Source organism: Coenobita brevimanus, chromosome 98, assembly GCF_032717465.1.
Source record: "Coenobita brevimanus isolate Jiangsu-jjx chromosome 98, ASM3271746v2, whole genome shotgun sequence".
Classification (NCBI taxonomy): domain Eukaryota; kingdom Metazoa; phylum Arthropoda; class Malacostraca; order Decapoda; family Coenobitidae; genus Coenobita; species Coenobita brevimanus.
This window is the reverse complement of record NC_137051.1, coordinates 26,087,876-26,102,799: the sequence shown is the minus strand read 5'-3', so window position 1 is coordinate 26,102,799 and position 14,924 is coordinate 26,087,876. Positions and strand designations below refer to the sequence as shown.

The 14,924-nt window shown below is 41.9% G+C and overlaps 1 protein-coding gene across 1 annotated transcript in view; it reads left to right on the top strand.

Annotated features, from left to right (window-relative positions):
- The window catches only part of PIG-O (phosphatidylinositol glycan anchor biosynthesis class O), a 174,252-nt gene that overhangs the window by 64,975 nt on the left and 94,353 nt on the right, over nt 1-14,924 (top strand). The window contains exons 3-4 of the mRNA XM_080283570.1: nt 1,227-1,439; nt 1,606-3,329. Of these exons, the coding sequence (XP_080139696.1) occupies nt 1,227-1,439; nt 1,606-3,329 (1,937 nt within the window). The remainder of the gene's footprint in view (nt 1-1,226; nt 1,440-1,605; nt 3,330-14,924) is intronic.

Here is a 14,924-nt window from a genome sequence, read left to right as displayed (position 1 = left end):
GAAATTCTGTGATTTGGTCATGGGAAACCGTTGCTTGACTGTCGGAGAAATTGCTAATGAAATTGGAATCAGTAATGAATCGGCACACACAATTTTAACAGATGATATGGGGATGCAAAGAAGTGCAGTCAAGTTCTTTCCATAGCACCTTTCATTTGAACAGCAGCTCTGTGGATGAACGTTGCTCAAGACATGTTGGAGTGTGCAAATTGTGATCCAGACTTTCTGAAGACTATTATCACTGGAGGTGAGACTTGGGTGTATGGGTGCGACTTAGGAACCAAAGCACAGTTGTCCCTATGGTAGGATGCAGAGTCGCCTAAGCCCTAAAAAGCATGATAGGTCTGGAGCAAGGTGAAATGCACATTGACATTTTTTTTTTTTTTTTTACTACCATGGTGTGCATCATGAATACGCACCAGGTCAGACTGTCAACAAACAATACTACTTTGATGTTTTCCGTTGTCATCATTACGCAGTTCGGCAGAAGAGACCAGACCTTTGGAAAGCTGCAAATGGGAACTGCAGCACCATTCTTCTCAACTGAGTCAGGGATTTTTGGCCAAGCACAACATCCTGCAGGTCCAGCAGGCTCCCTGTTCACCAGACATGGGTCTGTGTGACTTTTGGCTATTCCCCATGCTCATAACTCTGCTGAAGGGTTCCCTGTTTGAGACAAGGGAAGAGATCATCACGAATGCGACAAAGTACCTGCAGGAGATACCAAAAACCAACTTTGAAATATGTTTCAGGCAGTGGAAAGAATGCTGGGCTATGTGTGAAAAGTCAGAAGGGGCCTACTTTGAGGGGGATTAGTGTCCTAGCTCAACAGGTTAGCTATGTATTTTTTTAGAGCCTAAGGTCAGATACTTTCTGTGCCCATTTCATCGCTTTCTGTTAACCATACCATGTTCATGTGAGTTTCTGATACTTACTATAATACAGTAGTAAGTATATATTTATTGGGTATAAAGTGTAGTAAAAGGGAACCTCTGAGTTTACAAGTGGGGTCTCTGGTACACTAGTTAAATTAAACCTACAGTAGAGTGACATCCCTGTTAGTGAAGGGGATAGAAACTGTCGTCACTAACCCATTCAGATTTTTTACCCATTGTACTTTAGTGACTGCCAGGCATTTTTATTCAATTTGGGAAAGCCATGGTAATGCCAAGTTTTAATTAGTACAGTTACAGTCATTGATGCTTGTAGGTCTTGTCTGTTCACAGGTTCACTCGTTCTCACCTGTTCCCCTCGTTTGATGTGATGGACTTGCATACTGTTGACCGTGGAGTGAAGAAGCACTTGGCTGAGGAACTAGGGAAAGGAGAATGGAAGGTTCTAATAGCCCACTTTCTCGGTGTGGACCACTGTGGCCACCGCTATGGACCAACACACCCTGAAATGGAGGCTAAGCTAAAAGAAATGAATCAGGTTATTGAGTTAGTAATTGTGTTTCAGTTTCACTTACTCTGCTGAATTAAGTTCTGTGTTTTGAAATTTACATGCTGTATTTTTTTACAGGAATTGTGAATTTTCCTTTCTTGATGCTGTAATTTAAGGAGTAATTTTTAGCAGTGCTTATCAATTTTTTATATTTATTGGCAGGAATGTGGTAAATATGATTGAGAGAGACACCCTACTATTGGTACTGGGCGATCATGGTATGACTCCAACTGGGGATCATGGTGGGGACTCCAGTTACGAGGTCACATCTGCACTCTTCCTTTACAGCCCTGCCCTCGCTCTGTTCCCTCATACAACTCCAGCCCTTCAGTCCATGGCACAGGTGGATCTAGTTCCTACCCTTGCCTTAGCTCTAGGTGTGCCTGTACCATACTCCAGCCTTGGCAAAGTGTTGGAGCATATTTTAGTGACAACTGATGTTACAGAAGATGAAGGTGATGCCAGGCAAATTCAGGCCCTGGCATTGAATGTGAAGCAGGTTCAGAGGTATCTTGATGCTTATAAGGATAGAGGAAACATTTATCCTGAGGATCTGTGGCAAAAACTGAAATCACTTAACAAAACAGTATCTGAAACAAAACTGTCACCAAGAGAACAGAAAAGAATTTTTACCGAGTATCTGGTGCTTGCTAAAGTGATGTGTCAAGAGATTTGGGTGAAGTTCAATGTAGCTGAGATACTGAGTGGCCTTTTTCTGATGTTTACTGCTCTTTTGCTGTTATTGGTGTTTATTATTTGTCCCTCAACACTTTTAACTGAAAAAATTTCTGTGGTGAGGGGAGTAATTTTGTTAACATTGATAGTGAATTTGTTATTTGTATTTTCATCATATTTTACCCTTACATTTCTAAGTTGTGTGGCCAGTTGTTTGATAGTGGCATGGCTTATTAAGCATAGACAGTTGTATGCAAAAACAAAATTTGTCTTAAGTGCACCTCATTATATTAGGCTTTTGTTGATGGCTGTTTTGTTTCTTGGCAGTTTTTCAAATAGCTATGTGGTCATGGAAAATCATGTTGTTGCATTTATTCTGTTGTCACTTGTAAGTGTTGAAGCCATTACAGCTTACATGAGTCAGCATAATAAGGGAGCAGGTGGTAAAGGATTCAAATTTTCCATGAATCCTGGAATAGTCTCATGTTGGTTAGCCATGTGTATGATGTTGGTATGTGTACGGTGTAGTACATGGTTTTGGAAATGTCGTGAGGAGCAGTATTGGTGTATTCCTGGACAAGTTCACATCCCTCTTACTGGGCTGCCACCTGATGCCCACAACGTGAGATATTTCACCAGTTTGCCATCTCTTGGACTTCTTATATGGCTGCCTCGACGTTGGCTCCTAACCTGTGGTAACCTTAATGGAACGAGGTTTGGTGTTTTGCTTACTCGTTACACCCCACTTGCATGTGGAGTACTAGTGGCAGCATACTGGGCCTTGCAGGCTGCGACTGCAGTTTATAATATAGGCATCAAAGAACAGGTAATGCTACCTCGGCTTTTATTTCTAGCAAGTATTATTCATCTTACTGCAGTGTTTGCACTCCCTCTGCTAATTTATGAACTTCATCCCTCAAGCAAAGCAACTGTGCACTGCAACAGCCCAACTGCCCTCATACCTCAGCTGTACAGGAGGCTCAAGGAGAAGTACAATGGACAGAATATGCAGTCAGCAAACATCCCAGTTGTTTATGGACTTGCAACTGGTGTATCAGCACCCCTGGTTGCAGTGGTGATAACTGTGCTGATGGTGGTGGTAGTTGTGGCAGGAGATGGACTGACAGGTGCACTGCTGCTGCTCTTCCTTTCTGCTGCTGCATCACTGCTTGTGCAAGCTGTGTCTGCCTGGAGAACAAGTCATAATGTAGGTAAGGAACTTGATGGCACTTTTGTTTTATGGTATGCTTATTACTAAATTTCTTCAGTCATCACTCCCTGCTTTTGGAGACCCTATGAAGTGGGATCAAGCTGCTTACAACACCACACAGGCTTTAGAAATGGTGATGGGACAAATCATCCCAGAATTAGAACTGAGGAGTGGGTGGATTGCTACAGTGCTTGAATCGTATTATACTCCGATAAGGTATGATGACCCTCCTCCAGAGTTGTCAGTGACTGGTCCCATCCATGACAAAGAGTGCCTTAGGCTGGTTTCCCATGCCTTAGCCTTTGAGGTTTCCTGGACCTTGTGCATCAGTAGATACTTCCTTATAATTTACAGTACTTTTATGCAGGGGTGGAGTGAATACAAGAGTTAATCATTTGAATAAGCATACAAATACCGTACTTCAAATTTCTAAGATTACACCCATGAATACAAGGAAATACTGTGAATTTGATTGCGAATGGGAATACTACATGAAAGCATTCATGAATACATTCATGAATACTTTGTTAAGAAACAGCTTTTAGCAATAGGTCAGCCTTTTACCATACTAAAGTTATACAATGGTAAATGACTTTATGACTGGTGCCAGTATTCAGTACTGGGATGTCAAACTTGTCCGAAGTATAGTGGTAGACATATTAACTTTTGTTTTCCTAACAGGCTGTTTACAGTAGAAGCACAACATATGTCATACTAAGTCGAGTCTCTAATAGTCTTATCTTGTTGGCCCCACTTTTATTCATCAGAGTTTTAAAGATATTTTTTAATAATGCCACTTTTATGTGAAGCAAAATGGTGATATTGTGCACCTATTTCAAATTTCATGGTAGTGTGGCCCCAAAAAAACCTGATGAAAGGCAGCTGAAAAAGAAATTTCTTGACATATTTGTGTAATGCATGAAAACAAGCTACTCTTAAATTAACTGAAAAATGGTATCTTGAGAAAATAAGTATTATTTATTTATGTATAAAAAAGAAAAAAATGTGATTACTTCTCCATCCACAAAGCATACTGATATTATTGTGCCTCCAACAAATGTCCATTTTTCTTTATGAACATTAACATCTAAAGAAATCTTATCACTGAGCCTACAATATTCACTCTTGCATATCTGCCCTCCAGTGCTGTATGTGCTTTCCACTGGAGCCGAGGAGGCTGGAACACATAGATAGTGCTTGGCTAGTCCAGATGGATATGGGTAATCAGTCTCATGAGCTTTCCAGAATTGCAATGAGTTGTTGTCATCTGAGGAGCAGGGGCTCTCTATGTAGGTTTTCAGTTCTTCTTCCACAGGTGATGAAGTGGGCAGAACTGGTTGACTAAGTGTGGCCTTAGCTATACAGTTTATTTTTTTTTACTTGGGGCTAGTAAAGAGTGAATCTCTTTTTTTCTTTTGTAACTTGTTGGAGCTTTTCAGCCTGTGTATAGTGTGCCTGGATTATTAATCATCATCATCATCTAATCCTGTGTTGTCCCAAGAAGAGCATAGGAGCTCAGGGCTAGGCAAGTTAGTCCTGACATTTAAGATGAAAGTGACCAGCCTCACTCATCCCTAAGTGGCATTACATGAGCAATAAACCCCAACCACCCCTTTGATATAAACCTTCACAGGCACAATCTGATTGGAACCCCTTAGTTACCTACTAAACCACCAGGTACCATAATGGATGATTAATGCACCAATTAAATTTGAACCTGGTGTCTTAGGCAGCAGCTAAACAGAAGACAGAATGCTGTTCATTAAGTGTCATTCAAGTTTGGATTGACTTTAAGTTTCAGTACAAAATGACTGTTGTTCCTTGACTTCATGCTACTGAACTCAGATTTCAGCCGTAGGACACATTGAACAACTTAGCTAGACATAACAGCATTCTGACTATGTGTGAAATTTGTTGCTTCAGCTAAAGGTGACAAGACTGTTACCAATCCAGTAAGCACAGACTGATTATGATAAGGAGGCTTAGATACAATAGTCTCTAAGGAATTTTCAGCAAGGACTTAATCATATTCACCATTATCATCATCATCATCATCATCATCGTGATCATCTAATCCCATGTCGTCCCATGAGAAGGGTAGGAGTCTGGGGCTAGGCAAGTTGGTTCTGACATTCAAGATGAGAGTGACCAGCCTCACTCATCCCTAAGTGGCATTATATGAGCAGTAAATCCCAACCACTCCTTGGACATAAACCTACACTGGCTCAGTCTGATTGGAGAGCCTTAATTATCCACTAAACCACCAGGCGCCATAATTTGGTCACATGGTTACCACCCAGCGTAGTAGCTAAATGGTTTCCTGGTGTACAGGAAACCATTTGGCTTGTCACTCAGTGTAGAGCCACCCATAGACAGAAGAACGGGGAAAAGGATGAAGGAAAGAAAGACAGAAGAGGAAGGAAAGAAAGAAGAAAGGAAGAGAGGAAAAAGCAGTCACCCGAGTGCAGCACTACATCAAGTGAGTGGATGATGAGTTCCCCCACCTACCACACCTTAATCATATTAACTTTAGAATTCCATCATGTTTGTGCTGCTCTCTGAAGTCTCTCCTCTCTCCCTGGCAAATCTGTTCCATGAGTAGATTTTCTGACATTCACTACTAGAGAAGACACCTTTGATACATATATGTAGTGGACCAGCTTCCTTCATTCCATCTTTTACAACAAGCTGAAGTGTGTGTGAAAAACAGGGGTCATGTTCAGGAAAGAAACTGAATACATCATCTGTAGAGTTTTGTACATCTAGAGATTCACTATCTGATTCTGAGTCATTCTCTGAACTACCATCAGAACTGTCTACCTGTAGAATATGGTGTTCTTGTTTTGGAGGCTTGAGTCCAGCTAGGGAGAAAGCTTTAATTATATTTCATGGATTGTGTGTGATACAGAAGACACTTTGTTGGTAATCTTAAAGAAATTAACTACATCCTCAAAATGAGCAAGGATATTCTCTGAGGTGTTCTATCTACCTATTGCCAGATGCCTTAATCCCGTACGGGGTGGCCGCAAATAAATTGCCTCCGTGTCACCCTGTCCCCCTCACTTCACTGCCCCGCTCCCAGCTCACACCCCCCTCTCTCATATACCTCTCCACTCCATCCCTCCATCTCATCCTCAGTCTCCCTCTTGCTCTCTCCCCCTCCACCTCATTCACATACACTTCTCATCAGTCTCTCACTCTCCATCCTCTCCACATGGCCAAACCACCTCGGTGTGTTTCTCATAATGCTTCCTATCACATCTTCATCCACACCACAATGCTCCTTCACTTCCTCATTTGCCAGTTTGTCCCTCCATGTTGCTGCACATGCTCCTCTCAAATAACTCATTTCCATTGCTTTCACTCTTGACTTCTGTCCCTCCAGCAAGGCTCAAGCTTCACTTCCATATGTTAGAGTTGGTATCACAATACAGTAAAACCTCCATATAACGGACTTCAATAGACCGGAATTCGCCTTTATCGTACTCGAGGAGCTACTGGACTAAATTCCTATATATCGGAAAAAGTCCGATAAAGCCAGAAGCAGGCCGGACTGCCTGACCACTTCAGGTATGTTCACCACAATAAGGTAAATAAAAGACATGTTTCTCAGTGTACAGTACAGTATTAATATATATATTATACCATTTGATTAATGCAGTGAAGTTATAACACAGTATAGTACCGCAATGGTAGTCAAAACAGTTTAAAAACTGTTCATGCGATCCGGACTAATGTCTGATATATCAGAAAAAGTCTGGGTTAGCAGGGGGAAGTCTGGATGTCGCTTTTATCGGAATTTCATGTTTTTCGGAATGGGTTGGGCCCCAAGTAGTCCGTTATAGTGAGGTCTTACTGTACTGTCATGTAGTAACTTTTTCACTTCCATGCTCACTTCCCTGTTTCTTATCACTGTCTTCAAGGAACCAGCAACCTTTCTTCCTTGTTGTACCCTTTCAAGCACGTCACCCTCTAAACTTCCATCCTTACTCAACACACTACCCAGGTACTTAAATGCACTCACATGTTCCATTTCCTACTCATCCAGCCTCACTACACATTCACTGACTTCACCCCGTTCGAAGACCATAACTTCACTCTTCCCTACATTCACCTTTAGATTCCGTTTCTTACACACTCTCCCAAACTCATACACCAGGCCTTGCAGTTTCCCTTCGTCGTCACTTACCTGCACAATATCATCTGCAAACAACAGTACAGGGAGTTTCCAAACACTGCCCTCTCTCACTAGGGCCACTCCAACATCCACTGCCCTTTCTTGTATCTCTTATGTAACCTCATCCATATATAGATTGAACAACCATGGAGACATAACACATCCCAGTTTCAATCCAACCTTCATATAGAAAAAATTCACTCAGTTCACCATCCACATGCAGAGTAGCCTTAACACCCTCATACATACTCTTCCTGGCATTCAACAACTTCCTGTCTACGCCATATATTCTTAATACTTTCCACAATCCTTGTCAGTCCACCATGTCATATGCTTTCTCCAAATCCATGAAGGCTGGATGCAACGTCTTTCCCTTCTCTAGAAAATTTTCCACTAAAGATATAAGAATGAATATCTGATATACACAACCTCTTCCCCTCCCAAAACCTCCCTGTTCTTCTCTAACTAATTCTGTTACTTCCCTAACTCTGTCAGTAAGTACCCTGCCTTATACTTTTCTTATTACACTAAGAAGACAAATGCCCCTATGATTACCATATACTTTTTTTCCCCTTTTTCCTTTGTACAGGGCAATAATTGTACCCAAATTCCAATCCTCTGGGACTCTACCTTCCTCCCAGGCCAATCTGCACATCTTCCACATCCGTTCCACTACTATCTCTCCCCCATGCTTCAGCATTTTGCCACACCCTCCATTAATTCCTGGGGCTATCCCCATTTTAATTTTCTTCATTGCTTCTACAACTTCCATCCTACTGATTTCTTTCTCTGTTCTCACATCCCTCCATCTCCCAGACATTCCCCAGCCACTTATACTTGCATTACTTTCATTCTCCGTGTTCAACAGTTCCTTAAAGTGTTCTCTCCATCTGCTCACTTTTTCTCCCTTCTCCACTAGTAATCTACCATTATCTTTCACACCCCAACTAACTTCTTTGGCACCCTGTCTAACTCTCTTTATCTCTTTCCAGAACATTTACATTCCCTCAACTTTACACTCAAATTCCTTCCAAATTGCTCATCCACTTTCTTCTTACTCTCTCTTACTAATCTTTTCACCTTTCTCTTCCACTCTACATATAACTCTCTCTTCTGTCTCTCAACGTCTTCCATGCTCCTGTTTCTCATCCATTCATTGTATGCTTTCTTCTTTTGTGCCACAGCCTCTCTCACCTCTTCATTCCACCATGCAGTTCCCTGCATCCCCTTTTGTCTTCTCTTCACCCCTACACCACCTCACATGCTGCACAGATTTCTTATATGAATATCTTGCACATACCTTCCATGTCCCCTATCTGCTCCAATCCATATTTACCTAGTCGCTCCTCCACTTCCATCTTATATTCTGCCTTTTTTCCATCCTCTTGTAACCTTTCCACCCTCCTTGTCTGCACTACTTCCTCCTGTTCTTCCCTTTTTATATTTCTCCATTTCATTTGGACCATGATTCTGATCCCAACCTCTGTATTCTCTTGCATCCATTGCACATCCTCTCATCCTGTCATCCAGACACCCATAATCAATCATTGCCTTCTGTTCATTTAGTTGACCACCCACCCTTTTCATCACTCACCACGTATACCTGTCGATCATTTTGTGCCTGAAGAGGGTATTGGCTATCACCAACCCCCTCCCAGCACAAATGTCCACAAAAGCACTGCCATTCTCATCCATCTCAGCAGGCACACCCCATTCACCAACTACTCCATCCACCTTCGCATTCCCTACCTTACCATTCATATCGCCATTAAAAGACACTCCCTCATTCCTTTAGAACTTTTCTGTGCATGCATCTACATATGTCCAGAACTCTTCTCTCACTCTGCTTGCACAATCTTGTGTTGGCGCATACACGCACACAATCACGCACATTTGTAGTCCAACTTTCAGTCTTACCAACAGTCCTAGAGCCAACTGATCCATGCTCTCTTATATTCTCCTTCCATCTGTTACACATAACAATACACACTCCTTTTCTTGCCCTCTCATTCACACCTACTCTGTGGATATACCCCATCCATATTCCTTTCTCTCACACTCTCACCTCTCCATTTAGTTTCATTTAATCTGCATACCTCCATTTTTGCACTCTTAAGCACCTGGACAATCTCTCCTTCTTTCACCTCATCATTTGCACCCCTTACATTCCATGTAGCTATCCGTACCATGTCCTTTGTTCGGTCCTTAGTTGCCATCTTTTGGTTAGTCCTGGTCGGAGGCCTTTTGTTCGTATTTTTAGTTACAGTAATTTCTCCAAGATCCGACGTAATAGAGCCAAAGGCATGTCCAGAATTTGGGTTTGTCCAGGACTTGGGAAAATGCGGCCTGTACAAGTACTTATGGACCCTAACCAAACCTAACTTTGAAAACCACCTAAATAACTCCCCACCAGACATGCACAGCTCGTATTTAAGGCCATTTTCACACAAATAAGGGACAGAAAGCATGAAATAAATTAAAAGAAACTAGAGAATTAGGAATGAGAAGTGAGTATGGAAAATATTTAGCAGTGTACAGGGTACTTACAACACATCCATGGCCGTTACAAAGATTAACCAACCTCCTCTTAGGTTCTGACGATGGTGAAAATGCTCTTGAAGCATGTATAGTAAAGTAGTGTTGTTCTGCACTTAATCCTTTGCACTGTGAATGCTAATTTCTTAACACTGCACAACACTGTAAATTCCCATGTGGTCTAGTGGTGAGGTATTGCCGTTTATTCATTGTTTATTCACAAAAACGAGCACGTGAGGCAGCCATGGCAACGAGCGTCTAGTTGTGATGGTAGTTAGGTGGGAACTGGGGAGGGGAGTAAGCAGGGGGGCATTCTACTATGCGCAGAAACACAGCTGTTTGGCACCGTGTGGCAAATTTAAAGTAGGGCTGAACACAATGGCATTTTTATTTTTTTTATATTTTATTTTTTCATTTTTATGTTTTTGGGGCCATTTTTGGTGTCCAAGGACCCGAGCCCAAAATGTCCGGGACTTGGGTGTCCAGGTCTTAAAGGGATTACTGTAGTTGTTTTCCGGGGAGGAGTGCTAACCCTCCGCCAACCCATTTGTTGTCATGTAGGGAACATGTGTTGGTTGGTTATATGGTTACCACCCAGTGTTGTAAATGCCCTCCTGGTGTAGAGGAAATCATTTGGCTTGCCACTCAGTGTAGAGCTACCCTAAAAACAAAGTACCACTACATTAAGTGGGTGGATGATGGGCACACACATTTACTACCTCTGAGGTGTAACATCTTAAAATCTCCACCAGGATAACATTATTTAGTGTAGCTTCCAGTCATTTATGATGTGGGCAGTCACTCCTAGAAAGCTATGCATGTGTCTGTTACTCCAGATATCTACAGTAGTTTAATGTTTGAGACAAGTTTCATTATAGAGATACCACTTTGTTGGAGCTCATCACTTTGGCAAATGTATACGACTTGGGACAATGCATCGAAGCTTCAATGTACTGATTAAATTTCTTATGTTCCCCTGCTTCTACAAGTGACAGTGGTTTTAGGGATCCAGCAGTGAAGGTGACAATTTTGTCAGTAATAGGCTTCTGGTATGGGTGTGAAGGTTTGAAATGTTGTCACTTTCCAGGTAGATGGTATTGTGGATTGGGTCACACTTGTAGAAGTACCAGCCTCAGATCTTCTCAGCAGCACTGACACAATGATTATGCTGAAGATAAAGAGAATGAAAACAATAGCTCTAATGACACTAACTGCAGATTTACTTCCAGTGTTTGTTTTTCATATGTCACAACCCAAAGAATAAAATGTATTATGTTCTATACCAATGGAAATTTGGCTGTAAAGTGTAGTGAGCAGAAAAAAAACAGTACAGAACAGGTAACATAACGAAATTAGCTTCGAATGAGGATGATCGTTTATACTGTAATGATAAATTTAGTTGTTTCATTTGAAATTCAACAGTTTGGCATGAGATTTCAGAAACCCTTGGTAGATCTAAACCTATGTATATTTTCAGCATAATTTCCCTGTTTCTTTTCAAAACATAGAACTAAAGTTATTTCTCTTAATGTATTACAGTGGAATCTCCTCAATAGCAGCTTAATGGTACTGACCATATGCCATGATTTGAGAATTCCACGAGCTAGAATAACTGCAGGTGGATTCCGATCTTATGAGCTAATTGGGAGCAAGGATTTTGCTTGTCAGCTGGATTCTCGTTAAGTGAAGCAAAGAACTTATGAGAAAAATAGGGTTAGGGAGCAAGTCCTCTGAGCAATCTCCCCCCAGATCCCCAAAACTGACATTTATGATAATTTTAAGCTGGAATAAGGGATTAATACAAGAGGGAGATACACCTGAAATATAAAAACAGCATGAATATAAGCAGAATAACATAAATTATAGGTAAAATAGGGATGGGGTGAACAACCAGCCAAGTAACCTCCACTGACCACCAACAACTGCGACAGACAACTTTAACCCCTTCTTTACCGAAAATGTGTTTTGATGTACCCCAGTACATTGCCTGTAAACACCCGTGAGACACCGGAACCGCTACCGTGGTACGCTGGTACACCGTCTAATGAATGGCAACTTATGGGCCTCAGGGTAGCCCAGTAAGGCTGTTTCTGAGGACCTTGTGTTAGCAACAGCTCTGTGTTTTGACAACAAAGACTGTGACGAAGTTCTGACGAATTCTGACATCATAAGATACGTCATGACTGAGTTACAGTGGCACCAATGGCTTGCTCACTCATCTGTGATGTAACCTCTTTTAGACCAATCATTATTTTATTTATAATTTCTACTACAGATATCATACTATATTTTCTGCTGACATACGGCAAAATTTACACCCCTTGCCCTGCCTGAGAGAGTCACTTACCACGCACTTGACCACGAGAGAGGGTGTACAGGATATTTTTCTCTCATGGTGTCTCTGGCGGATTCTGATAGTGACGAGTTTATTCCTCATGAGGATACTTATCTAGATGTATCAGATGATAATGCAGCAGTGTCTGATGTGCCAGTAGATGACTGTGATCCTGAAAATGATAGTGAGGTTGATGTGAATGAGGAGGAGGAGGAAATTAGTAGCGAGCTTAGTGACGCTGCACTCTCGGCAACAAGTGGGTTAAGGTCGCCACCACCATCATGTGTGTCCACACACTTCATGCTCAGCTTACAAGGTAAATAAATAAGCCATCCATCTGTGCAGGACATTTTTTTCAGGCCATTTTGTATAGTAGTTATCTGGGTAATCGTACTTCAGCATAAGATACGTAAACTTATATACCGTAATGACTTATTTTATAATCTTTTTTTTATTACCAACATCATGCTGGGGGAGTATTCTTGAAAAAAAACCCTACCCCCTGGGGGTAGGGTTTTTTTTCAGGAATACTCCCCCAGTATCCCTGCTTGTCGTAAAAGGCGACTAAAAGGGTTGGCAGAGGGTTAGTGCCCATCCCCGGAAAACAATTAACTAAAAAAACAAACAAGATGCCTCGGACAAGGACTGACCAAACGATGACGACCCAGGACCGGACAAAGGACTTGGTAATGGCAACATGGAATGTAAGAGGAGCGAATGATGAGGTGAAAGAGAGAGAGATTGTCCAAGTGCTTGAGGGTGCGAAAGTGGATGTATGTGGAATAACTGAAACAAAATGGGGAGGAGAAAGTGTGAGAGAATGGGAGTATGGATGGGGTATATGTGCAGGAGTAGGTGAGAATGAGAGGGCAAAGGAAGGAGTATGTGTAGTTGTGAGTAAAAGATGGAAGAAGAGCATAAGACGGTATGGATCACTTGGGTCAAGGATTGTGTGGATAATGTTGAAAGTTGGAATACAAATGTGGGCGATTGTGTGTGTGTATGCGCCAACGCAAGATCGTGCTAGCAGAATGAGAGAAGAGTTCTGGACAAATGTGGAAGTGTGCATGGAAAAGTTTGGAATGAATGAGAGAGTATTTTTGATCGGTGAAATGAATGGCAAAGTAGGGAATGTGAAGGTGGATGGAATAGTTGGTGAGTGGGGTGTGCCTGCTGAGATAGATGAGAATGGCAGTGCATTAGTGGACATTTGTGCTGGGAGGGGGTTGGTGATAGCCAATACCCTCTTCAGGCATAAAATGATCCACAGGTATACATGGCGAGTAATGAGAAAGGTGGGTGGTGAACTGAAGGAAAGGAAGGCAGTGATTGATTATGTGTGTGTGGATGAATGGATGCAAGCTGTGTAATGGATGCAAGAGCTTATAGAGGTTGGGGGAGTGGACTTTCTGACCACTACATGGTGGTGGCCAGAATTAGGATCCAAGTAAGATGGAGAAATAGAAGAAGGGAAAGACGAGAGGAAGGAGTAGTTGCAAGGAGAGTGGAAAGGTTACAAGAGGATGAGAAAAAGGCAGAGTATAAGAGAGAAGTGGAGGAAAGATTGGGCAAATATGAATTGGAGCAGATGGGAGACATGAAAGGTGTGTGCAGGATATTTACAGAAGAAATATGTTCAGCATGTGATGTGGTGTGTGGGAGGAAGAGAAGACGGAGGGGGTGCAAGGAACAGCGTGGTGGACTGAAGAGGTGAGACAGGCTGTGGCACAAAAGAAGAAAGCATACAATGAATGGATGAGAAATAGGGGCGTGGAAGAAGTTGAGAGGCGGAAGAGAGAGTTATATGTAGAAAGAAAGAGAGAGGTGAAAAGATTAGTAAGAGAAAGTAAGAAGAGAGTGGATGAGGAATTTGGAAGGAATTTGAGTGTAAAGTGGAGGGACTGTAAGAAAATGTTCTGGAAAGAGGTGAAGAAAGTAAGACAGGGTAGAAGTGAGGTTAGCAGGGGAGTGAAAGATAAATATGGTAGATTACTAGTGGAGAAGGGAGAAAAAGTGAGCAGATGGAGAGAACACTTTAAGGAATTGTTGAACATAGAGGGTGGAAGTAATGCGAGTATAAGTGGCTGGGGAATGGCTGGGAGAAGGAGGGAGGTGAGAAGACAGGAAGAAATCAGTAGGATAGAAGTTGTGGAAGTAATGAAGAAAGTTAAATTGGGGAAAGTCCCAGGAATTGATGGAGTGTGGGGTGAAATGCTGAAGCATGGGGGAGAGATAGTAGTAGAATGGATGTGGAAGATGTGCAGATTGGCCTGGGAGGAAGGTAGAGTCCTGGATGATTGGAAGTCAGGTATAATTATTCCCTTGTACAAAGGAAAAGGGGAAAAAGAAGTGTGTGGTAATCATAGGGGCATTTGTCTTCTTAGTATAATAGGAAAAAAGTATGGTAGGATATTTATTGACAGAGTTAGAGAAAGAACAGGGGAATTAGTTGGAGAAGAACAGGGAGGCTTTAGGAAGGGAAGAGGTTGTGTAGATCAGATATTCATTCTTAGATCTTTAGTGGAAAAGTTTCTAGAGAAGGGAAAGAA